This window comes from Cynocephalus volans, chromosome 5 (genome assembly GCF_027409185.1).
Source record: "Cynocephalus volans isolate mCynVol1 chromosome 5, mCynVol1.pri, whole genome shotgun sequence".
Lineage (NCBI taxonomy): Eukaryota > Metazoa > Chordata > Mammalia > Dermoptera > Cynocephalidae > Cynocephalus > Cynocephalus volans.
The window spans coordinates 47,878,644-47,905,319 of record NC_084464.1 but is presented as its reverse complement, the minus strand read 5'-3'; the positions used below and the strand labels follow the sequence as shown (position 1 = coordinate 47,905,319).

The 26,676-nt window shown below is 50.6% G+C and overlaps 1 protein-coding gene across 1 annotated transcript; it reads right to left on the bottom strand.

The window, feature by feature from the left end:
- On the bottom strand, window positions 1-21,374 carry RAB44 (RAB44, member RAS oncogene family). Its single transcript, XM_063096101.1, has 13 exons — window positions 21,159-21,374; window positions 17,311-17,422; window positions 15,559-15,733; window positions 14,132-14,278; window positions 13,382-13,472; window positions 12,859-12,954; window positions 10,925-11,112; window positions 8,903-10,374; window positions 5,211-5,292; window positions 4,074-4,188; window positions 2,909-3,010; window positions 1,282-1,358; window positions 1-91 (listed from the first exon to the last, which is right to left on the bottom strand). Exons 1-13 carry the CDS (start codon window positions 21,372-21,374, stop codon window positions 1-3), a joined length of 2,964 nt encoding a protein of 987 aa, XP_062952171.1.
- Between the last annotated feature and the right edge of the window lie 5,302 nt (window positions 21,375-26,676).

The following is a 26,676-nucleotide window of genomic DNA, read 5'->3' as shown; positions in this document are numbered from 1 at the left end:
TCAGGAGCAGCAGCCGGTTCTCTTGGGTGGCCTCTCAGGAGCCACCTCCACCAGCGAGCCCTTCAGGTGGTCTTCTTGCATCTTGAGTGACCTGTGTCATGATAACCAGGCATCAGTCCTCTCTCACCTCCCAGGGGCAGCATGCAAGGGTCCATGGGTGCAGCTGGGGGCTTGGAGGCTGGGAGACTGCACCCCCGAGCTCCCCCCGCCCATCAGCTCTGCCCTTGCCCTGCATGGGACTAGAAAAGCAGGACCACAGAGACAGTAACCTTCTGTCTGTTTTCTGGTATACTTTCAGACACACTGTGTGGCAGGCACTGTGCACAGGACTCATATGACAAAGAAGCCAACATTCCCTGTCTCAAGTAGTGAGGGAGACAGACAGGCAAAGGGCTGGTCACATCCTGGGAAAGATGCCAGATTGGGGAAACAACATGGAGGGACATACCAGGTCCTAGAGGAATTCAGGAAGGAAAGAGGTGGTGTCTGAGCTGAGACCTGAGCCACAGACAAGCAGAAGCAAGCAGAAGTGGGCAGAGGACAGCCAAGGCTCAGTGTGAGAGATAGCCTGGGGGATGGGAATTGAGAGAAATCCAAGCCTTTATACATGATGTATTTACTGTGTGCCAGATGGAAGGGCATCTGGTCCAACACTCCCCCCTTACTCAGTTTACTCACTTATTGAGCACCTGGTATGTGCCAGGCCCCAGGTGTAGGGGGAGGGGCTGAACAAAACAGACATGGCCCTACCCTCGTGGACAACGACAGGAAAACAGACAAGTGCATATATAATTACAATTTGTCAAGAAGGGCTACGAGGGACACAAACAGGGGGTTGTGATCCAGAAGAGTGGTGGTGGAATGTGGTCAGGGAGGGTCTCTTGGAGTGTCTAGAGCTTGGTGAGCGCGCGCGTGCGCGTGCGCGTGCGCGTGTGTGTGTGTTGGAGACAGTGCAGGCCATTGTGAGGCATTTGGATTTTATTCTAAATCCATGGAAGTCACTGGAAGGTTGGGAATAGGAGAGGAACATTCCCTCATCCTGTCCACTTTACAGATGAGAAAACAGGCTCAGAGAGGGAAAGAGCCTCGGGGAGTGATACCGCTAATGGGAACGGCAGAGCTGTACAGTGCAGGGCTCTCTCCCTCCCCAGACTGGTGAGCTCTGTTCTTTAACCGGGTGCTTCCAAGGCCTGTTTCCTCAGTACAAGCCTTCCCTTCCAAGAGTCAGAAGTGGGGCGATGGCTTCCCCCGAGGATTCTGGGTGGGAGGGGCAATACTCACCGGGCCAGGCTCACCATGGGCTCCAGGATATTGTGACCCAGGGCAGCGCTGCACTCCCCAAAGGAGACCCCTAGCTCCTGCAGGCCAGACAGGGAGGAGCATGGGTGCCTTGGGGGAGACTGCTAAGAGGCAGGTGCAGCCTCCGCCACCAAAGCCCTGGTCATTGAACAGGGTCCTGCTCAATACCTCCCTCAGCTGATTTCAGTGGGAGAGGCAGCACCTTCTCAGTGTGGCCCATAGTGCCCAGCTGGGCCCCTCTGCCCAGCACTCCTGCACCTGACTGGTCAAGGTGTCAAAGTTGCCACCCCAGAGACATTCCACAGCCTCTGGAGTGATGGTGGGAAACCTGCATCCCAACGTGGAAAAATGCCTCTGGGGACATTTTTAACGATTAGCTATGTTTTTTGATTTTAATACTTCACTGGGGGAAATATTGGAAGATAGAGTATAAAAAAGTATAAGTACAAAGTATAAACTACTCCCGTTAGCATTTGGGTTTATATTTCCATTCTGCTTTGTATAACTCTTTTATTGGGAGGGGGACGGACTAAATGTCATTATTCTGTTAGGTTGAACCATATGAAATTCATGTTGCTAAGACCCAGACAGTCAACTATCAGCAATTTCATATGGTTCCACCTAACCTATATCTAGATGTGCAGCTGCTTTTCTGACTTCACATTAGATTGTAAGCATTTCCTCAGCATCCTTAGATGTCCAGGACAGTATTCCTAAAAGCAAATACTAGCCTCTCATATGAACCTCCACAATTTAACCACCACCCGCTGCCAAATGTTTGTTCTTATAAATAATACTGTGAAGAACATCCTTGTATAAACACGTTTGATTATACATTCTATGTGGGTATCCATTACGTATTCCCTTAGAGACTATTACTTCTGATTCTTCCCTTAGGATAAATTGCTAGGGGAGGAATTACTATGTCAAAGGGATCAGCTACTACTTTTAAGAGAAAAAGTTCCCGCCAACCAGGAGCCACAATGATGACCTCACAATTATGAGAAATGAAAGGAGAAATGGGAAGGAAATACAATATGGAAATGCCAAGAGGGATTGTGTCAGCGGTGGGGGAGGAGTACATTTTTTTCCTTTTTTTATTACTGTCCAGATTTTCTGGAATGTGGTTAAATACTATTCATAAATAAATAGTATCCACTGTCTGGTAGTGGGGCTTTTGATGTGATCTTCTCAAGGAAGAATCTGAGTCTTAAAATAGAATAAATTAGAAGGGTGTATGTTAATTAGAGACCAGAGATAAAATTAAGATTTGATTGGGAATTTTAAGTGATGCTTTTAAAAACCTTTTTACTCTGAAGATATTTTTTAGGTAAGTTGGGACATTGTGTGAGAATCTGCTAATTCAACAGTGAAGTTTAATGTCATACCCACCATTACAGTCTCATGTTTGGGTCTAAGGCTAGTCTCCAGAGCCCAGGGTTGGTGGGAGGCAGAGGTGGCCAGGCTGTCGTCCACTGGCTGGGGCAGGGGCAGGAATGGGCAATGGGTCCTTCCTGGCTGCCTAGGCCAGCATTACCGCTATTCACTACCCTCCAGGGAGGTGTCTGCCTAGTCCAGGCTGGGAGAGGGGCCAATGCCCAGTGCTCACCTGGGCCAGTTGCTGCCCAGCTTCAGTGGGCACTTGCCGATCCTCCTCACAGTCTGTCTTGTTTCCCAGAAGAAGGATGACCACCTTGTCCGACCCTGCATCCTTCACACAGACATGTTCCCTCAGCCACAACCACTGTATGCCAGGTCCCAGGCAGATCTGGCTCTGCCCCCCTAGAAGTTGACAGCATGTGCCCCATGTGTGCCCTCTCCCTGTCACACCCACTTCACATCCTTTTTACCCGGACTCTTCCCTCCAACCCCTATCTTTAGGCAGCCTGCCCCTCTTCTCTGCCTACAAATATCTCACCTATTTTCCAAGGTCAGCCTCAAGGGCACCTCCCCCAGGAAGCCTTCCTGGATCGCCCTTGCCCATGCCCCTCTCTTCCTGCCTGTACTGAAAAATCCAGTGCTTGATCACACAGGCTGCCTTGGCACATTTCCTAGTTGTTTCATGAATAATAATAATAATAGCTTTTGATTACTGAGTGCTTGCTATATACCAGGTGCTGTGCTGAAAGCAATTTTATCAGTTAATCCTCACAACTCTCCTAGAACTCGGAAAATTGAATTTCAGAGATGTTAAGTTTCTTGTGTCCAAAGTCACAGAGCTGGGGTGGGATAGTGGGGATTCAAACCTAGTTCCTGTCAGACCTCAGAGCCCAGCTCCCCTCCTCACACATTACCTCATTCTGCTTCTTTGTATCTCTTCAATTAGATTAGAAACTTCTGGAGAGAAGACAATACATCCTCCGTCATACCGCTCTGCTGTGCTAGCACACACTGCAGAATTCCATACATATGTATCAAGTAAGTATGTGGGGGAAAGAACTAGAGATGTGTGGACAGAGGAATTATCACCTAGAATAGCACGAGAACTGCATTATCCTCAGGTGTAAGAAGACATCACAAACAGAGCTGCTATATATAGGAAAGAAATGTCCATAGGATAAAGGAAGTAGTTTGGTTTGAAGTCTGTACTATGTGGTTGTGGTCTCTTTGTACTACTGCACTCCCTGCTCATCTAGCCACATGCCATCAGTGGGTGGTGTCACCTAAATGTCTGTGGTATCATTTGTAATCCTGGGTGAAAAGGAGGAATAGGCAGGATACAAGCACCCTTTGACTCCAAAAATTAGCACCAACCCTGGCAGCCATCTGCTTACCTGGAGACAGTCCAGCCAGTAGCGCACATGGACAAAGCTCTCCTGGGAGGTGACGTCGTACATGAGCACCACCCCATCAGCCTTGCGGAGCAGTGGTCGTGTCATGCTGTGGTACCTGCCCAGAGAGTCCACGTGAAGCCACGCCAGCCATCCTAACCCTAGGCCCTGGCCACTCTGTCTGCAAAGTGGGAGAATTAACCTGTTCTGCCACTAACTAATTTCTTCCCAAACAGAGCATGCATATGCCTTCCTTCTTACAGTATAGTTATTATGACAAGGTAACAGTTCTCATGGCTCAGATTTCAAAAGGCAACCAAACAGCACCCAGTAAAAGTCTCCTTCTCCTGCCCTGTAGCCACTCAGACCCCTTCCCCAGAGGCAACCAGGGTTACCAGTGTCTTAAGTATTTTTCCAGAGGCATTTTCTGTATATACATAAATATACATAAATATGAGTATGTGCACACACACGCACTTTTCCCCCATTTTCCCCAAATACAATGTAAAATACTTGTCATACTAATATTCAGTGTCCTGTACTTTGTTTTTTTCCAGTTAGCAAGATGTCTTGAAGATATTTCCCCACCAGTACATAAAGAGAGTCCTCAGTCCTTTTTGTGCTTCATAGTGTTCTACTGTGTGGATTGATTCTACTTTATTGACCCAGTCCACTACTGATGAACATTTAGGTTGTTTTCAGTGTTTCATTACATAAACGATGCTGCTATGAAAGGTCTTGGTCCCTTTGTTATTACAATCATGTATGAATTTACCTATAGAACAGATTTCTAGAAGTAGAACTGCAGAGTCAAAGAAGATGTGCCTTTTAAGTTTTGATTCCTAAGTGGAAAGAGGAAGGCCAGTGTTTTCAGGACAGATGATTAGGAGGCTGTCCCCCGCAGGCCATGTTGGTATGGCCCTAACATATGCCCTGCTGGGCTGAGGGGCCCTGGGTCTGCTGCCCTGCCTTCTCCCACTTGGGCTTAGCTCTTGTCTCCTTCCCTGACCTACTGAGACCTTACAGGGTGGTTCCCTCATGTACACTTGGTTGCCTCTTGCCCAGGCTTCCCTCTGGCCCTCTGTACCACCAGGCTCAGCCTGGGTCCCCCACACAACTGATGTGGACAGTGCCCGTTACCTTTCCTGGCCAGCCGTGTCCCAGAGCTGCAGCGCAAAATACTTGTTGTCCACCAGCAGGTTTTTGATCCGAAAATCCACTCCTAGGACACACAGAAGGGGTTAAGGCCTGCTTTCAAGTTACCATCCAGGACTCCTGGCCAAGGCAGGCCCCAATATACACCCATCCCCAGCACCAGCCACTGTGGGATGGAGCCTTTGGTTTCTGCTCTCCAAATCCTATCTATACTCAAGGGCCCACTTCCTCCAAGAAGCCTTCCCAGGCCACCCAGGCACACCATGACGGTCGTGCCAACACAAGGCGCCTTGTCTTCCCAACTGCACAGCAATGTTTATTCTTCAGGCCACCCAGAAAACAAGTTTCATTATTTTATTTTTATAATACTCTTTATTTCATTCTCTAACTATTGCAGGCATCATCCCCCTTCAACTAGACAGCAGGGTAGAGAGGCAGCCCAGGGGGGTGGGAGGAGCGCTGGCTTCAGGGATGACCTATGGGGTCGTGGCTATACTGGTTGTGTGGCCTCGGGCAAGTCACGTCACCTCTCCGAGCCTCCCTTTCCTCATCAGCAAGGTGGCAATTTAAGGGGACCTGTGGTTTCAGCTGTCACCAGCAGGAAGCAGCAGGTGCTTATGGGGGTCACCATGACAGACATTGAGAAAGGTCTCTCCCAGCTCAGGCCTGAGCCCGACATTGCTAATGTTAGGAGAGTCACCTTTCGTGAGCTGGCCAGGCACCTGCAGTGTGCTTTGCAGCCTCAGGACTCCTTTGGGAAAAGGGAGGGGATGGGGACAAAACAGTCCCCCCATCGCAGCCCCTCCCCCACCCCACCTGGTTTTCTTGCAAAGTTGGGGTTGGCAGGAAGGTACATGCTAAAGGTTCCAAACCTCCCTGGGATTTCACTATTACCTCCATATTCCCAGGGACAGAAAGAGTTTGGAACAATGGCCACAGGGAGGGGTGAGGCCATGAAATGTAAGGGGCTGGGTTCAGGGAGATGAGAATTCACTGTGATCATAAAAATTGCCACCTCTCCAGCACTCACTGGAAACCAGGCTGAACCTAATAAGATATAAGTCATTTCATCCTCCTAACCACCTGCAATGTGGGTCTTTTTAAATTGCCACCTTGTTGATGAGGAAAAGGAGACTCAAGGGCCGAGCCCGTGGCGCACTCGGTAGAGTGCTGCGCTGGGAGCGCAGCGACGCTCCCGCCGCGGGTTCGGATCCTACATAGGAATGACCGGTGCACTCACTGGCTGAGTGCCGGTCACGAAAAAGGAAAAGGAGACTCAGAGAGGTGACGTGACTTGCCCGAGGCCACACAACCAGTATAGCCACGACCCCACAGGTCATCCCTGAAGCCAGCGCTCCTCCCACCCCCCTGGGCTGCCTCTCTACCCTGCTGTCTAGTTGAAGGGGGATGATGCCTGCAACAGTTAGAGAATGAAATAAAGAGTATTATAAAAATAAAATAATGAAACTTGTTTTCTGGGTGGCCTGAAGAATAAACATTGCTGTGCAGTTGGGAAGACAAGGCGCCTTGTGTTGGCACGACCGTCATGGTGTGGCTGGGTGGCCTTCCGCACAAGGAAGCTGGGAGAAGTGGCAGCCCCAGGAGGCCTGCCCACAGCAAAATGGCAAAAACAGAAGTTTGTTTGTGTAGCATCCACTTCTCTTTACTGCCCTCTTTCCTGAAGGTCTTGGGAAACCCAGGATCTGCAGGAACCTCTGAGGTTATCCAATCCAGCCCCTCTGTGATAACATCCAGCCTCGGCCTAAATGCTCACCATGTAATCTATTGGACAGTCTAACAATTCTTGCTTGCATTTAACATTCCTCCAGCACTCCCACCTCCCTGCCACCCCCACGCCCCCAATCCACCCAGAGTCCCCACACTTCCCTGAAACATGTTACAACTTAACCACATAAACTATTAGGAATATAATGCTTTCTCCTCAGGGAATCTGCTGTTTTCAACAAGTAGCCCCAGGGAGATGACAACGCTGAACCCAAAAAAGGATAAAACTTCTGGTGGGGGGGCCATGGGCTTTGTGGGCAGGTGGCCCTGGGTATGAATTCTTAGCTAGGTCTGCAAGTCTCTCCTTTCCTCGTCTGTAAAATGGGGATGGACATGGAAAATGCACATTCAGATATAACTTCATTGGCTCCGGTTCTCCTCCTGGCCCTGTCCTCAAAGGCAGGCAGGCTGTATTTTCTGACAGAGGGGCACTGGAATGGAGGGAGGGTGACACTGGATGGGCAAGTATGGACTGGGGAAGCCAGAACCGTCCCCTGTGATATTTAAGCTGGAATAGATGACAGCGACCAGGGCGCAATAAACTGCGGCTGAGATAGGGACAGATTTGGGTCATGCACTGGATCTCAGGTCCTCCCAGCCGGCTAGAGGTGCATGTGGACTTGACCCATCTTTTCACAGTTACGCAACCTGTTTCTCTCAACTGAGTTTTGTGGTACCTTCTTACTGTGTAATAACAGGGGAGGCTCAGTTACAAGGAAGGTTACTGTAAGGAACAGACACTAATGGAAGATGCCTGGTGCATTGTAGGTGGTCAGTAAACAGCAGCTTAGGTGATTAATGGTGGCCTTGTAGGCCCTGTGACCCTGCTCAACACCAGGCCAGGCCTGCTGTGGGTTCCCTCTTCTGGGCACTGCATTCCTAACTAGCTCCCCAGGTGAAGATTCTTGGGCAGAGAAAAGTTTGAGAACCTGTCCTCAGCCTCTCTTGTGCAAGGGCCATCGTTCATCCACTGGCCTGGCACTGGTGCCCGGTCAGCATGTGCCCTGGCCTGACACAAAGATATGTATCCCTCCATCTTAGTCCCTAAATGGGTCTCCCCTTCATTCTCTCGAGCTTGCTTTTCTGTAGCTCTAAACAGTGTTTAGGCAATATATCCTGTTACTTTTAGGGAGAGGAGGCTTTCTGCTTTGGGCCATTTCTTGCAGGAGCCACTGAGTTACACACTATCAAATATTTACCTATAATAATAATAACAATAACTAATATTTATTGAGCACTCACTACATGCCAGATATTACTCTAAGAGCTTGACATGTATTAACTCAACTAATCCTTATAAGCACTCTATGAAGTCGGCACTACTGTTGTCCCTGTTATGCAGATGAGGATTTGGGGGCTCCAAGGGGTTAAAAAATTTGCCCAAATTTATACTCCTAATAAGTGGCAGAGCTGGGATTTGAACTCAGGCACCTGGGTTCCTAACTTACCACACTCTACAAATACATTCTGTGTAAAACATTCAACTTGCCCAGGGTGACTTCCCGCCAGAGCATGGCTGACTGCCTGGGACTAGTCATGAGCACATCCAGCCTGCGTGGACACTGCAGTGGCCTGCCCACAGGCCACGTGGGTGCAGACTCGCTTGTTTTCACCAGCTAGCACTGGCACCTTAATTGCAGGGTGCTTTGTTGATATGGCACATTATAAGCTAATCAAATCAATGCAGAAAAAGCAAATTACCTGTAATTAGAGACGATTAGTGAAATGGTAAGATTATTCCCATATAAAATAATGCCTAATGCAGGGCCAATGGCCAGGGCAGAACCTGCAGCTTCCTCAGGGATGGTTCGCTCTGGGCCTGCTCCAGCTTGTTGGCTCTGGCCCCTGGGTCTCCCTTCCCTCCCAGCTACTCTGTCCTGCTGGGCCCTTACCCACGGTAGCTGCCAGCCCACTGGCGAAAGAGTCCTGGTGCAGCAGGTGCAGGAAGGATGTTTTGCCCACGTTGGAGTCTCCCAGGAAGATGACATGGAAGAGGTAATCAGGGTCACGCAGAGGCTTGCCAGCCATGGATTCTCCTGGGGATGGGGTTGGTTTAGCCTCCCCGGAGTCCATTCCTGGGTCTTGAGGCCTGTTCTGTGCCCTTGGCTCCCTGGATTGAGGGGGGCCTGGCTCTCCTTCTGCATGAGCAGTCGTGGGTGGGGGCCTTGGTTGAGCTTCCATCTCAGTCATGGTGGAGAGAGATTGTTTGAGCTCCAGGGGCCCTGCTCCAGCCCCAGGCTGAGCGACCCCGGGAGGAGAGCCCCTTGGTGGTGACAGTTTTCCAGAAGCAGGGGCTTCTGCTTCTGCCTGAGCCTGCGGTGTGTCAGACGGAAGAGGAACAAGCGGAGTATCTTGCTGGGGGAGTTCTGAATGCCCAATTTCCAGGCCATGCACCTCAACTGACTGCTCTGAACCAAGGTCCTGCCCGCCTTGGCCCACTTGTTTTCCCTCGGCAGCCCTGGGTTCCTCTTCCACACTCTGGTGGGGGAGGGCAGGCAGCCCATCTGGCCCGAGGACCTGGCCGGGAGCTTGTCTCAGCCCCCCAGCATGGCCCTCCTGCACAGCCGAGCCTGGCTTGCCCTGCTCCAGCTCTTCTGTGGGAGCCTGACTCACAGGCTCCAGGCCCTGGGAGGGCTCGGCTGGCCCTGATGTGAGGGCTCTGGCTCCCCAGGACCCTGGTTCTGGCTCAGAGCCAGCATCATGTGGGTCCTGATGGAGGGCCTCTGTCTGCCTGGGTGGCTTGGCTGGGGAAGGCCCAAGCCCGGGCCCCTTGTCATCTGTGTCTGAGGCCTGGAACTGTTTGCTGAGCCCAGCTGGGGCCTGGGGAGGAGAAGAGTTCACATGGAGCGGGGACCCATCCTCCAAAGGAACAAGCACTTTGAGTGCTTCTGCCACCAGGCTTCCTGACACCCCAGCTGGGGTTCCTGGGGTACCCCAGAGGAAGTGGGCCTCATATCTGAGCCCTAACTTATCATCAGGGTCTAGGCCTTGAGGCTCAACAGGCTGCTCTGGACTGATGTCCTGCCCATCTGGGTCCACTCCTTGCCTGTCCTTGTCCCCAGAAGGCACCCGAGGGGAGCTCCTTGCAGCTCCATCTGGATCTGAAGATGGCTCCTGACCAAACAGCAAAGCATGTGGCTCTGAGATAGAGATCTGCCTGACCACACGGGGCGTCTGCGGGCCCGAGGTAGCACTCGGGGTTGGGGGTGGACTCCAGGAGAGCTGCAGGGCTCTGTGAGGAGGGCTGCTGAAGCTGCTCAGGAGTTGATCCCAGTCATCATTGTCCCCAAACAGCCCAGGCAGGGGGGCCTCCTCAGAGGAGACAGCCTGAGGCTCTGGGGCCTTCTCTCCTGTTCTGGGGACACTGGTAAGAAAGCAAAGAAGCAAAGGTCAAGGGAGGGGCAAGTGCAGCCCTCAACATTCATTGCCCAGCCCACACTGCACTGGCCCTCCTCCCAGTCTTCACTCAGGCGGTCCTTCTCACCCAGCATGCACTCCCCTCTCCCCCTCCCACCAAATCCTGCCCACCCTCAAGTCCCACATGAAGCCTCACCTCCTCCAGGAAGCCTTCCATAACCATTCTAGCCCATCCTACTACTCTGAGCTATAAGTAGAGTGAGTATCTGCCAGGGATCCACGACCGCACTAGGCCCTGTGCGTATGTGTGTATGTATATGTGTGTTTTAATTCCAGCCATGTGGTCTTGGGCACAAGTCTTTCCCTTTTCTGTGCCTGTTTCTTCATCTGAGAAATGGGTATGATAATCCCAGCTTGGCAGAGTTGTTGTGAGGTTTAAGGAGGGAGCCTGTGTGTGCACTGTGTGCTAACCAGAGCCTTGGAGAACTCAGAGCTCCCCTGCCCTCTTCCAGGAAGCCCCTGGTGTCCACCCCAGTCCAGGGATGGCAGCCACTTGCCTCGGTTCCTCCTCCATCTGCCAGGACACTCGGCCCCTGACGGTGTCCAGGTGCCCCCTGGTCACCTGCAGTTGTCCCTGCACCTCCTCCAGCCGCCCAGACAGGTCACGCTTGGCCTCCTGAAGCTGCTGGTTCTCCAAGCTGGCCTCCTGATATGTGCTGCTGAGATGGTGGAGCTGAGCCTCCAGCTGCCGGGTGTGGAGGGCAAGGAGGAGAGAAGCCCAGTTGCCCTAGATACCCCCCAGGCTCCTAGAGACCCAGCTTAAAACATAGGATTAGGAGGGTGCGATTACCCCTCAGTGGCCTAACTAGCTCTATTACCTCCCACCCAGAAAAGACATTTGAAATGTTGGGGCAAGGAGGAGAGAGTAAACCATGTGAGAAACATAAACTGTCAGCACCACAAGGGCCTGAAACCTAAATCAGATGGCACCCTCCTCTGCACAAAGCCCTGCGATGGCTGCTCCTCCCTGGGCTCCATCTGGTCTGCAGGAGGCTCCTGATGCGACAGCAAATCACATACTCGGAGCGCTGCTTGACCATGTGCAGAGTTCTCACAATGGCCTCCAGGGCCCGCAGTCCCTCCCGCCACACCCTCACCTCCTTCGCTACTGCGGCCCCTCCCTCAGTGTGGTCCAGTCCGCAGGTCTGCTCAATGTTCCTCAAACATTCTCTGCACATCCCCATCTCAGGGCCCCTGTGTTTGCTGTTGCCTCTGTCTGAATGCTCTTCCCCAGATGTCACATGGCTGGCCCTTGCCTCTTCATCTTAGGGAGGCCTTCCTTGACTCCCTGCCACATAGTAGGTTCTCGAAAGCAGTTGTGGGGAGAAAGAATGAATGGTCTGGGGGAGATAGGAGCTTCACATCAACAGGGAACAGAACAAAATGGCCCTGTGTGGGGAGCCCTATCTCCTCTCTTGGCAGAAGGGGTCTGCCTCAATTTCCAAGCAACAGCCAGTGCAAAAGCACCTGGGAAACCAGCTCATGTGGAGATGGGGAGACCTGGTAACAGGGCCAGCCAAGGCAATGGTGGGAAAGGCATGGGGACCTTGTCCAGGGCTGAAGAGATACTGGTTGTCCTGACAACAAGTTGAGGAAGGAGGAGACAGTAGGGCAGGGTCTCAGACTCAAAGACTTAGCTACAATGCCATCCGGAAGAGACGATAGGCTACGAGACCTAGGGTGTCTGGGCAGCAGGTAACCTGACCCTAAGCGGGAAGCTAGGTCAGATTCAGAGACAGGGACAACTGTGAGGTATAAAGCACCTACTACATGCCAGAAACCATCTTAGGCCCATGCATACAGTACACCTAATGGTCACAGCAGCCTTTTAAAGCAGAAGTTCTGATCTCCATTTCTCTGATGAGGAAACCAAAGCTTGAAGGTGTTAAAAATGTTTGTGGGCAGCCAAGTTCACTCAGCTGACAATGGAGATGAGAGGTGAATGTCAACAGCCCATTCACCAACCTCTCCAATGCTGAGACCTCATACTTGTCTGGTGCTTTCCTGTTTCAAAGAGCTTTCTCATTTATTACCTCATTTGCCACAAGTAGTCTGGGAGCTGCAATGGATGCAGCTATCCCCATTTTGCAGATGGAGAAACTGAGGCCAGGACAAGCCAAGCTATTTCCTCAGGTTTGCACAGCTCTTAATCTGAACAGCAGGGATTCGCACCTGGATCTCTGCCTCACAGCCCAGTTCTCCTACTACGCTACCTGGCCTCATCTCAGAAAAGGGCCTAGTATGCTTCTTTCCTAGGGGCCTGCTCTCATATGGGAGCCCAACCAGCTCCGTGAATCCCCAGGGCTGGGTGGTAGCTTCAGGCTGACTTAGCCAGTCAGGATCAGAGAGCACTGACAGCAGGCCCAAGGAGACAGGTGTCAGAGTCTGCGAACCTTCAGAAAGTGGGCTCCCAGGAAGCCCTGTCACTCACCTCCCTCTGGCCCTCAGCCAGCTGCTGCACCTTGCGCTCCTTGGCCTCCAGGACCTCCTGCATCTGGGAGCTGAGGGCCAGGCCCTGAGAGTCGCTCTGTGGAGTTGACAGGCTCAGCCCCAGCCCTGCAGACTCCAGGGGCCAGCCAGGCTAGGCCAGCCCTCCCCACACTCCACCTCCCCCTGGGCCTGGGGTGCATGGGCCAGGATGTCCCAGCAAGGTGGGGTCTCAGGACAGCCCCCCTCGCCCAGGCCTAGATGGTGGCAACAAGGAGACTAAGGCCCAGAGGGTGGAAGGACCATCTCTGGCAGACAGTGAGACCTAGCAGAGATGGGAAGTGGGCCCAGATTTGGCACTCCTCACCCCCTCTCTCTGGGGAACACGAGCTGCTCAGGTCAGGGAGAGGACCCACTCCCAGCAGCCTCCTGCTGCCCCATATTGGCCAGTCACTGGCCTCACTACTTGGCCAGCAGAGGAGTCTAGGGTAACAGGGGAAGCGGCAGGCTGCCAGTAGGGAGCCCACCTTGGCCTGCAGCTGCTGCTTCTCCTGGCGGATCTGCTGCTCCATCTCCTCATAGAGCTGCTGGACCTCACGATGGTGGTCAGAGTCATGCCTGGAAGGGGTGGGAGGCAGAAGCCAGGCAGCCCATCAGCCCCCCAGGGCCCTGCTGCTGGCAGGGGTGAGTGGGGCCTGGGTTTGGAGTCCATCCTACTGCTCACCTCGCCATGCCAGCAATCACTGACCTTTGTTGCCCTGAGAACAGTCATCCCAATAACAGCCCCCTGACCCATATGACTTTGACATTGGTCACCCTGATCTCACCACACCAGCTCCTGTAACCATCACCAAGTTATTGGTTCCCCTGGCCCTATCATATGGCCCCCATAGCCCTTACAGTGTCCCCACCTCCCTCTGTCACCATCCCCTGGCCTCCATAACTCAGACCCCCTGGCAGGGCTGCACTCTTGCCAACTCCAGGGTCACCACATGCATTGCCATCTACGTGAGTGGTGCCCCTGGAGTTGGGTGCCACAGTGGCTCTGTACCAAGACACACTTGCCATTCCCACGCCTGCCAAAGGACCAACTGTGTCCTCCCCAACAGGTCCCCTGAGCCACCTCTTCCTCCAGATCAGCTCTGCCCCATGCAGCTACCAGGCCCTGCTGTAGACAGGAGGAGCCAGGGGAATCCAACTCAGACTCAGCTGAAGTGTGAAGAGCACCTCCTGTGGGCCAGACACGGGGGTAAGGCACACCCCCACCCCCCACTCACTTCCTCAGGGTCAGCTCCAGAGCCTCCTTGTCAGCCCGTGCCTCCTGCAGGCGGCTGGTCATCTTGGCCAGAAAGGCCTCCAGGTTGCCTGCCAGCTGGGGCTCCTCCTGCCGCAGCTTCCCCCACAGCTGCCAGATCTCCGTCTGCCTGGAGAGGGGAGGATAGCCTGAGATTAGATACAAGGTGGGGCTAACAAGCAGGGGTACTCTACTCCCCAGTTTTAATTGCAACGGTCTGAGAGACTTGGGCACCTGGACCACAAAAATCTATTGATGCCCTACGAGACGCAATGAATTGCTACCTCATCCAGGATCCTTTCCCAGATGTGCTGTCTCCTTTCTTGAACCCTACAGCATTTTGTCTCTTTATGATTCAGTGATTAATAGTGGGGTGGGGGGACTTGGAAGCCTAATGGCCCAGGGCTTCCATCTGCCTTCTCTCTTTTCCTAACCTATAGCTGTATGACTTTCAGCAAGTCCCATGCCATTTCTGGGCTCATTTGGAAAGCGGGGGGTGGCCAATACCTGCCCTGCAAGGTCTTGGGGAATGACAGACATACCTGATGAAAGCACCAGCTCAGGGCCTGGCACATAGTTGGCACTTGATAAATGCTGTTTTCACAGGGATTTAATTAAGTCATAGAGACAGATGCCAGAGGACAGAGCCCAGGCCAAGCTGCCAAGTGGGTAAGTGGCTCCCCATCCCACTTGCCCCACCAGCTGACACCCTAAATCCTGCCTTGCCTGTCCCACCCTCCAAGAGCCAAATGTGAGGAATTGTCCTCACGGGGCCTAGATCCCCGTAGGTGGGGTAAGTGAGCCGAGGTGAATGCGTGAGGGTGATTCCTTCGACGGCTCTAACACAGCCCGGGGGCTGGGGATGTGGAGGGGGCATTTTCAGTCAGGGTTCCTTTTCTCTGAGCATGAGTGAACCCCATAAGCCCAGAGCCTGAGACAAATTGGAGGAAATGCCCTCCTGTCTCCAAACCTGTGCAACCCAGGGCATTGCCCCACTGGGAGACCCTCTTTTTGAATTAAGAAAGGCAACCTCAGGGAGCCTCATGTTTTGAAGAATGTGAGTACCCTTGGGAGGCTGATACCCCAACTCACTAATCCTTCTGGAGAGTGATTCTACAGGACAGGACAAGGGAAGAGAGTGTGGGGGTCGGAAAGATTCTTCATTGACCAGACATCCTCTGCACATGGTTTTAACCCCACCACCGCTTTTATGCTCATTCTGCAGCCAGAGAAAGAGGTCAGAGGTCAGGCCACTTGCCCAAGGTCACACAGCTAGACAGTGGCCAAGCTGGGATTTTTACCCGGCTCTGCCCAGCAGCCTGCCCCCTTGGCACCGTGTCTAAGAGAACCCTTGTCCCCACTGGACGGCAGAGCCTCCCCCACCACATATGCACACTGCACTGGCCTTACTCAGGAAGTGAGTGGCTGGTCCCCAGCTGCTCCATGAAGACAAGGAACTCTGCCTTCTCCTCAGCATCAGCCTCTTCCAGCACTGGGAAGCGGGTGGTTGCAGATACCCGCTTAGAGGGCAGTGGCCTCCTTCTGCGGAGCCTATGGGTGCTTGGACTGGAGCCAAAAATGTTTTCTGTGGGCCAGAGAAGGACAGAGAGGAGCACAGTGGGTTGGGACCAGGCCCCGGAGTTCCCACCCTGCCCCATCCAGCACCTGGGGAAGTAATTTTACCTGTGCCGGTCACATTTATACAGGGCCACATTTATACATTCCTCATATCAATCTTGGGAGTGTACTCAAGGTAGACACTGTGCCCATTTTACAGATGAGCATTTGAGGCCCAGAGACACTAAAAGACTTACTGGAAGTCACACAGCAGCTTCATGGTGGCCAACAGATTCTTCATACACTCAGTCAAGGAATATTTATTGAGCACTATGTTCTGGTGATAAAATTGGTCAAAATCCCTGCCCTGGTGGAGCTGACATTCTAGTGAGGATCGAACAAGATACTTTCTTTTTGTTTGTTTAAGTGAATTTGCGAGGTGAGCCAAAGGAATAAGCAGAGTAGTTCCCCCTGAGAGACTGGGGAGGACCTACTTTAGATGGAGTGGATAGGAGTGTCCCAGGAGCTAACACTGTGACTGAGATGTGAACAAGGAGGTGCGAGCAGTGTGGATTTTCAGAGAAGCACATTCTAGGCAGAGAGCACAGCACATGCAAAGGCCCTGAGATAGGAGCCAGGCTGGCAAGACAGAGTGGGTAAGTGGCACTGAGTGAGCCCAAGTGGTTGGCAGGGTCTGGGTGGTACGGGCTCTGCAGCCTCCAGGAATGGGGTTGGATTTTGTTCCATAGGCAATAGAAAGTCCCTGGCATGGCAGGCATGGTGGAATTCAGATGTGAAGATGGCCCTGGGGGACTGCGTGAACAACCGTGTTCCCTCTGCACCCCACCCACATTCCGGGCCCTGAGTCTTCCTCCCCACTCTCACCTCCTCAATCAACAGAACTGAAACAACCAGCTCCTGGGTGGCCCCAACCTGCAAATGCAGATTCCTGGCCCCCCTCTCTGCTGTCCTCCAAACTTTCGGAGATTCAGCTGACCTGAGAACTCTGGACAGCTTTGTGGACATGGAGGCTGAGCTGTGTTTTGCAGGGGTTTTCTGAGGACACCCCCCTTTCCATTCCCTGGTCCAGAAGTTCCTCCCCTGTGGAGAGGATCAGTGGGACAATCGTGCCCTGTCAGCCTTGGGCTCTCTAAGTCCTGTCGAGCCCGCCCTGAGAGGCAGGTGCTGTGGTGGCCATGCCCAGTGGTGTCTCAGCACCTGGGAAGCCCCTACTCCCTAAATATCACCCTCTGCTGTTCCTTGGGGCCTGGAATTCCCTTAATCCAAGCCAGAATATGGTCCTCCTCAGGTGGAAACAAGGCCTGTGTTCTCAGAAATGGAAGGTATTTAACTTCTCGCTCTCTGGAGAGAAGCCTTTTGTTGGAGGGAAGACAAGGCGGGGGTCAGGAGGCAAGCCCAGAGGCCTCTCTGGAGAAGGGGGGTGCTCAGGGGAACACCCTGAACTGCTCTCAGCTGTGTTGTGAAGGTCCCCTGGCTGGGAAAAGGGTTGTCTTTTCTGACAACCCAGTTTAGCACCGGCTGGGCACACTATGAGGGACTCCTGGCTGCAGGAATTCCCCCGAGGCCCTCCCAGGACAGACATACTAAGTCCAGAGCTGAATTCTTCAAGGGTGAGGTGTCCCTTCCGCTCCACATCCACCCAGTCGAAGATCATCTCTGGCTCCTCCTTGCTGCCCAGGAAGCTGAACTTGGCTACCTGGAAGGAAGGGGTGAGTTGGGCTGCTGTTCTCACTGGGGGAGGATCTGGGCTACCCTCAAAACAAGAGAGATGTCTGTCTTCAGCCACACCTACCTCCCCTCTCCCCAATTTCCAAATTCTCCCGATAACCGAACCCAGGGCCTACCCCTAGGACTCTCCAGCCCCATCCAGGGCTGCACTCTCAGCAGAGCCCTGAACTGGCTCCAAACCCTTTCCTTTTATCCATCCAAAATCGATACTTATCTGTCCTGAGTCCCATCCCTCTAGGACCTTGATAAAGAACAGCAGCTAATCCTCCTACAACGTGTTCATCAGTGTCCAAAAAAATATCTGAAACTTGAAAATAAGTCAAAAAATGGACAGCACATCCTTTCTGCATTATACAGAGCCGAAGGCCACCCAGGCATCTTCTAAACTATAGAAATGTACTTAGTTCATCTCATGGGACTGATCAAGGGTCCCAGACTAAGTGAAATCATGTGTTAATTATAGATTTTGTCTAGGAGAGATGTAAATCATTTTTATTTGATGGAACAGGTAACTCCAAAGATTTATGGCCTGTTGGACATCAACCAGCTTTTTTTTTTTTTTTAAAGGATGACCGGTAAGGGGATCTCAACCCTTGGCTTGGTGTTGTCAGCACCACGCTCAGCCAGTGAGCAAACCGGCCATCCCTATATAGGATCCGAACCCGCGGCCTTGGTGTTATCAGCACCGCACTCTACCGAGTGAGCCACGGGCCGGCCCGGCTTTTTAAAATCTGACACAGCAATCTGATTCTAACATTTCTTTGTTAAATTGCTTTGATTTTAAAATGCTCTTTGACCCATTCGTGACATCCTTCAGTAATTAATGAGTTAAATAAAATCTTCTGTATGAGTTCATTTTATAATTACCTACAGGTCATGATTTTACCTTTTTGAAAATTATCCTTTAACAGCTTTGGAAGGTGTGTGGAGATGGCCCAGTGGACTCACCTGGCAGGGCCACCCGAACTGCCCTGCTGGACGGGGCACTTCATGGGCCCTCTGAGCCCAGTCACTTCTTTTCTCGGCTGTCAGAGCGAATCTCAAATGAAATAGAACTCTGAGTTTGCTGATTCTGTTTTTTTAGTTGTTGTTTTCCTTTTCGCTGATTTTGTGTTTTTATCTGTGGTTGCACATGACTGATATGTTATTCCCCATCGGTGGCAGCAGTGATGGGGATTTGGTTTTATGGCTTATTTGGTGACCCCTGCGGGGTATATAATGGAGGCCTAGTGCCTGTTGGTTGAGAGATAACAGAAAATCCAGTTTGCTAATCTTTTTGTTGTTGTTTGTTTGTTTTTCTATTTGTGACCACAAATTGGTTAAGAATTGCTTACTCACTAGCTCTTTGTGATCTGTACTGGTGAGTTTTGAGGTTTCTGTGCTTACTTTTGATCTGTGGCTGGAACTGTAGAAACAAAGCCAGATGTTTTCTGTGGGTCTATACGTCTGTACTTCAGAAAGGCCTTTAACTCTTGTGAGTATGAAATACTTTGGTACATCTGGAAGGTGTTAATAACAGAGTACTACGTCTCTTAACGGAGTTCTGTATTGATTGGTTGTTAGAGACAAGTAAGTGCTTATATAAATCTGCATAAATCTAATGTTCCTTAAAATAACAGAAAATAAAGAAACTGAAATTCTAATTCTTTAAGTGTTGTAGACTTAAAAAATACCTCTTACGGACATTGCTAGCTCAGAAAAATTTTGAACCAGGTTCATATAATTAAGATGAATCTTTGAACAAATTAGACTGCTTTAATAATTTTTATTTACAAAACACAAATAATAACCAATCTGCATTTTCTCTGCTGTATGTTATGTATAATACAAGTATACCTTCTGTTTTTAATAAGATCTGTGTTTGTTTTTTACGAGAAAACTAGTTCATCTGAATTTTCTTCACTTCTCATTTTGGCTTACTGATCAAATAAGCCAACATTTTCCTTACACCTGTTTAAGACGATAAAGGTGGAAATTTGTATTCAACTAAATGGGTTCATTATTCTAAGAAATAAATTGTATATCAATGGTAATTATATTTCATAGTGTGTCACCTTAAACACGATTTCCAAGATCCTCAGGTCATTTTAAAAGGCTGAATTAACTAATTAATTAAGTTATGTTAATTAATAAATAATTTTTGACTACCTGGATAATTTCTAAGAAAATGTAATACTGAAACATTGATCGCTAAGCATCATTTTAAGTTTATATCCTTTCACTCAAATTGATAGATTCTGCAGGTGACTTCTGGTGGAGAGAGTCTTGGGCCTGGTTTTCTAGCCTTAGGACAGAAGGAGGGTGACCAATTCATCCCAATTTGCCCAGCACTTTACCTGTTTTAGCACTCAGAGTCCTACATCCCAGGTATCCCTGTTGTCCTTGGAAAACTGGAATAGTTAGTCACTCAACAGAAAAGCAAATTACAGAGATTTTCAAAATCCAGGCTAAGATTCTGTATGAAAACTTCTGGACAGAAACTAAAACAGCTCAATCTTGAGAAAGTCTCAATTTGTAACACAAGTTCAAGGAGGCCCATATGTTTAATTTACACCTTTGTCGTACCCATGGAAATAACAAAGCCAAACCTAACGAGACCAGCCTCTTATGCACCAAGAAGAAACTTTGGAGATTATTTATGATCACAGGAAAATTATCTGAAACGTAGAAATAAGGCAAAAAGGTAGATAGCACATCCAATATTATATGGAGGCGAAGGCTTCCCAAGCAATGTCTAGACTAGAGGAAGAGACTTAGTTCACCTCATTGTTCACCTTTAATTAAAAGTCCCAGATGTACTGAAGTTCCTTGTTAACTTGTAGATTTTTGTTCAGGAGAGATGAAAATAATATTTGTCTAATAGGACAACCCAAAATATTTATGGCCTGTTGGACATCAGCCATTACTTAAATTGAACTCGGAAATTTTATCCCCGCCCTTGTCTGTCAAATTACCTATAAATAACCTCGCTTCTCAAATGCTCTTTGAACTAGTCATAACATCTTGCTGGTTCCATCATTAATTAATAATAATAATTAATTAGATAAGGTCTTTGATAGGTGTTAATTTTATATTTACTCAAGTCATTTTTTTAACCTTTTGAAAATTATGTTTTAACATCAGTTATTCGTACCTTGTTGTTGCCCGGAGGGATGTACTATAGAGTCAGTTTTGTTGGGGAAAGGACTAAGTCTGGAGCACAGAGCAAAATCAGGAGATAGCAGGCCCAGGGAGGCTCCAGCAACCCATATAGGCCCCTTTACAGTGAATGAGGAGAAATCAAAGAAAAATTGGTCAATCTTTGTCCAAACCATAGCCTAGGACTCCTTATTAGGACATACAACCATGGCTGATGTTTCATTGAAGTTTATAGTCATCCACATGGTTTGATTTTCAGGGCTCTGACTGCTCCCCAGGATAAACTTCCCTGCTCAATGGGCCTAAAGTTATAACATTTGCAAGATATTTCTTTGGTTTAAAGTCCTTTCCTTTGCTAAAATGCAAATGTTTCTGGAAGAGGGTAACACATAAAGCCTTATAAGTCATTTACATTTTAGTATAAACAAACGCCTAGCCTTTTCTGAGAGCAAATTTTAGATGAGAGAAAAGGGCAAGGGCAGGCAAGCCCCGCCTTCCTGGGATGGGGAGTCTCAGGAGGCTGCAAGAAGAAATTCAGGGGGGTGGGATGGGGCCCTTGAGCTCACCGCCATGTCCTCACGGGTGACAAAGCCCCTCTCCTTGGCACCACAGTCCTGGAAGAATCCCTGCAGTTCTGCTGCTACCTGAGAAGACCAGGACTCGGGCTCTGGGGCCACAAGGGCATCCTGGGCATCCTGGCCATCAGCTGGCTCTCTGGTCAGCCAGCGGCGGCTGGAGCCCAGCTTCCGTGCTTTCCTGGACATTCTCTGTTCACTCTCCATGGTGCCTTGGCCCTGGGGACAGAGGAGAAGTGAGGGGGGCACTGGGTTGCTGAACATAGTCAAAACCCTCCCATGGCTCCCCATTATCCCTGGAGGGAAATCCACAGGGCTGACAAAGCCCTGTCTGATCCATCCCATGCTGGGCCCTCTGACCTCACCTCCCACCCCACCTCCTGGTCACCAGCACATCCCTCTCGGGGCCTTTTCCCTTCTAAGTTTCCCTCTGACTGAAACGCCCTCCCCTTAGCCATCCACACGCCCTCATCTCTTCAGGTGCCTTCTCGACTATCAGAAGCCTACTCTGACCATTATATAAAATAATCTCCAGGCAGAATAGGTCCTATTTTTTTGACCTGGAGGGTGGTTACAGAGGGTCTGCCAGGATCTTGCTGAGGGCTGGAAGCAGCTGTCTGAGCCATCTCTCAGGCTGCTCCTCCAGCTCATTTCCTCACACCTTGTCTGCACTAAAATGACTGATTCCAGCCTTCCAGCAGGGGATCCCTCCACCGCCACCTCCACCCTCTCTCAGCCTCAACTCTCCTCCAACCTTCTCTCTCCTCACCACCATTTCTCATCTCCTTTGGCACCTGCAGCAGGAAATAAGCAGCTTCTCCACGTGGTTGGGCATGACATGGCCCCTGCTTCATCCTCCTGACCCCCATGTCCCGTTGTCATGACAACCCTATTGATGCACTTGTGGTTGCTGGGATGCCAGATTCCCTCCCACCCTGCTCCCTTTGCCCCAAACCTTCCCCAACTCTCTCACCCCCTTGCCTAGCTAATAATACCTCTGCTTTCCTCACCTCAGAGGTTGCCTCCTCCAAGAAGCCTTCTCTGCAGTCACCCCCATACTGCAAGCTGGGTTTAGTGCCCCCTTGTCTGTGGCCCTGCAATGGTTTGAATGTGTCCCCCAAAGTTCATGTGTTGGAAACTTGATCCCCAATGCAGCAGTGTTGGAAGGTGGCGCCTAATGGGAGGTGTTTGGGTCATAGGGGTTCTACCTTCACAAATGGATTAATTCCATTATTACCAGAGGGGGGTTATTATTGCAGGAGTGAGTTCCTTATAAAAGGGTGAGTGTGGCCCCCTCTTGCTCTCCAATGACCTCTCTTGCCCCCAATCTTCCACTGTGGGATGGCGCACCAAGAAGGCCCTCACCAGATGCGGTCCCTTGATCTTGGACTTCCAGCCACCAGAACTGTGAGAAATAAATGTCTGTTCTTTATAAACTACCCAGTCTGTGGTATTCTGTTATAGCAGCACAAATGGACTAAGACAAGCCCCATGATGCCCCAGGCTCCCCCTAGGGATGTCTCTGTGTCCCTTGGTCCACACTGCTCCCAGCAATTTAGCACACAGTAGGTACTCAAGTAAGGGTTGTTGATTCATTAATTGGGGTCCCTTCATCTGTCACTGAAGGTCTTGGTGACCTTCACCCAGTCAATTGATAAGGATTTGGATGGATAAGGATTTGCCTAGGTGAGGCTCCCAGGACAAGGAAAAGGGAGGCTGGGTTTGGAAGCGATAGAGTCCGGGCCTGCCCTTGGGGCACAGAAAACTGTACAGAATGGAGAGACTCGATGTCCAGATAGTCAGGGCAGCTTCCTGCAGGTGGTGAGACTTGAGCAAGTTCTAAAGGAGGCAGAGAGGATTTGGAAGCAGTGAACAGCGTGTGTGAAGGAACCGAGGCAGCAGAGCAAGGCCTGTGCCCCTGAGGGGGAGGAGACTCCCACTCTGGGCTTTCTCTGTTGGTGCCAAAAGCCACCGGCAGGCTGAGTGGAACATCACAGGGCTCTGCTGCAGGGAGGATGGGCTCACTGAAGGGGGCAAGTTCCATTACATAGGCTGCCCAGGGCTTGGACAAAACAATTCCTTCACCCTGGGGAGGCCGCAGTCATAGTGAAGTAGAGTGTCCCCTCCCTCCCTCCCTCTCCATTGGCCTTTGTCTCTCTCGGTCTCTTTCTCTTTCTCCCTGTTTTGTGTCTCTATTTGTTTCTTTCTCTCTCTCTCTCTCTCTCAGACTTCAAAGTCTGCTTCAGATGCAGTTTCAAGATCATGGATGTAAAACTGCAGTGGTGTGCTGGAGTCACATGTTAGGGGCTGTGAGAGCCAGTTGTGCATATCTCTTCCTGGCTCAGTGGCTTGGAATCAGCCACTGTGGGAGTATTTACACTATGGGAATAGGCAAGTGCTCAAATCAGGGTGCTTTCCCTCCCCCGAAGAACAGTTACTAGAACACCTCTCCTGAGAAGACTTCCTTCTGCCCCAACCCTTCCCAAGATCTATCATGCACTTAGGCAACGAGCATTTGAAGAATGCCAACTGAATGCCAGCACAATGCTAAGCAGGCCTGCCACAGTCAGTATGTTTCCTTTAGGCAAATTAGGAAAAGGTGCCCCTTCCTCCTGGCAGACACAGCCCAGTGCCAGCGTTTATGGTTTGGCAAGAGGAATGTGAACTGGATTCCAGTCCCCACTCGCCCCCTTGGCCAGGCACCCTTGTATAGGACATGACCTGCACACTCAAGCAGACCCCTGCTCCTGTAGGTATAGGTGTGACTAACTCCTGGTTGCCACTGGAGATGCTCAAAGCCTCGTGCAGGAGAAGACACAAAAATAACTACAGGGCAACGGGGAAGGGACAACAGACCTGCATGTCAAGTGCTGTGAGAGCTCTGAAAAAGGAGCAATTCACAGGTCAGGGTTTCTCAGGGAGGGCTTCCTGGGGAAGTGACAGAGCTTAGCTGTGAGCTCCAGGGAGAGAGAGCATACTTAACCCTGGGTCCCCTTGTGGTGCCCAGCCTTGCTCTATGTATTGGGCCCTTAGTAACTTACTACTTCCTCTGTGACACACACTGTCCCCAAGAATGTGGGACATTCTGCTAGACAACTGAGTAGACTCTTTAAAAAATGTCAATGCTGTAAAGAAAAAATAAGGCAGGGGACAGTTCTATGCTTAAGAGACTAAAGAGAAATGACACCTTAATGGGATCTTTAATTGGGTTCCTTTTCCCAAAAAGGAAAAAGAAAAAAGAAGTAGGAATAAGGGACATTTGGGGACAACTGAGGCAATCCGAACATGGATTATATATTAGATGATATTGAGCAAAGTGAAATTTCTTAGGTGTGATAAAGATGTTGTAGTTATGCAGGAGAATCTCCTTGTTTTTAAAAGATAAGTGATAAAGTAGCTAGGATGAAGTGCATGGTGTCTGTAGTTTACTCTCAGATGATTCCAAATAAGTACGCAAACACGCGAGTGTGCATGTGCGTGGAAAGAGTGCAAATGGGGCCAAACGTTAGCCACCAGCACGACAGCATTCATCGTACCATTTGCTCAACTCCTCTGTAGATCTGGAAGTTTTCTTAATAAAAAGCAGGGAGGAAAAAAAATACAAAAGTGAGATTTTGCGGGTCAGAATACGGAAGTCCCTACACTAATCTAAGTGCCCTTCACCCAGTGTCTGCCACCCCCAGCCCCCACGTTGCCCCATGGAAACAATGACAAGACAGGCACCTCTCCTGGGGTCACATCAGTCCAAACCCAAACAGCCACCATCCATCTCCATTCACTGTCCCCCTGAGACGGGAGTCCCCTCCCTCTGTGACTCTGTCACCCTGTGACCCTCCAAGGGCTAATGGGGCTTGGCCTGGCAGCTCCTGCCTTGTGGGTTATAATCAAAGAATCACTGAGAATCTGTACGAGAAGAGGGTCAGTCCCTCTCTCTTGACCTGCAGATGAGGAAAAGGAGGCCCAGGCAAGGGGGTGACTTCCAGTCCCTGAGCTCTGAAGTCAGACATACCTCTGCTTCTCCCAGCTCTGCCACTCATTAGCTGTGCCACCTTGGCCAAGTCACTCAACATCTCCATGCCTCAGTTTCCTCACTGGGAACACAGGACTAATATCTACCACACAGGACTGGTGTGAGGATTAGACAAGATAATTAAAGTTGAAACACTATTTCTTTGCCCCAGCATGGCCCACCTCCCTTTCCGGCTTTACTTTTTTTAGCATTTGTCACCTTCTCAGAATGGTCTTTTCCCATTTATTTTGTAAAATTTCCATTTCTAATTTACTGAAATGAAAACCTCATGTGAGTAGGGAGTTTACCCTTTTGTTCACTGGTCTATCCCAAATGCCTAGAACAGTGTTTGACATACAGCTGGAGCTCAGCAAATATTTGTTGTACATATAATCCATGTAAAGCAGCTACAACCACACCCGGCATACGATGACTGCTGGGTAGAGGTGGCAGTGTGGCAACGACATGGGTGAGGGCGAAATTCTATTTGAGCCACATAAAAACCGAGTTCCATACAGATACGATTGATTCCCACTTGACAGATGAGGAAACTGAGGGAGGCTCCGAGAGGCAGAGTGACCTGCTAAGTCATTCTGTCAGTAGAACCAGCACCAGATTCTCTCCCTCGTTTGCCATGGTATGGACTTCCCCAGGGCCACCTTCTGGAGAGGTAGCTCTTCCATGGGCAAAAGACCCCTCTGTGGAGCACAGACACTTGGTGGAGTAGCCCTAGGTGGGACAATGGCTTCGGAGCAGGGCAGACGTGGGCAGGCTTTGCTCATGTGGTGAGACCTGGGCATGGTATTTGGAAACTCAGAGCCATATCACGTGAGCTTCTGGTGATGGAGATAGCATGCACAAGGCAGCAAGATAAGAGTCTCAGCACGGAAGCCTCTAGAACTGAAGCTCTGGGGAAAGAGTCACTAAGAGGTGGGCACCACGTTGCTGAGTCTGTCAGGCTCCCACAGTGAAGAAAGTTAGAATCCTGAGATAAATTCTCTACAGCCACATCCCCAGGCATGGGGCTGTCTGGACATGGCTTTTGGGGAGTTGCTAGCAAGCTGTACCTCCACAGCCCATTTCCAGCAGTCCCCTGGCATTTCAGAAGAAGGCAGCACCTTCTGGACACCTCACCCAGCCCCACCCTGCCATGGGCCTCTGCTTCTGCCCTCTCAGCCAGTAAAGCCTTCTCTCCTAGGAGGGCCACTCAGCACCACCACCACCCCTTGTCTGCCAGGTGGCCTGGGGCACAAAGGCAGCAGGTACCCTACAGCCAGCACTTGTCACCGTCAGTCAAAATGTATGTTCCCCCACACTCAGGTCTGTCACAGCATCCCTCACGGCCTTACAGCACACCCTAAAAGCAGTCTGTGCCCCCTTCATGACCAGGTATGGCCACTCATAGGCAACAGGGACAGCCTTCAGTCAATCCCCGAATGTGCACACGAGTACACACATGCACACACACGTGTACACACGTACACACTCACACATGCATGC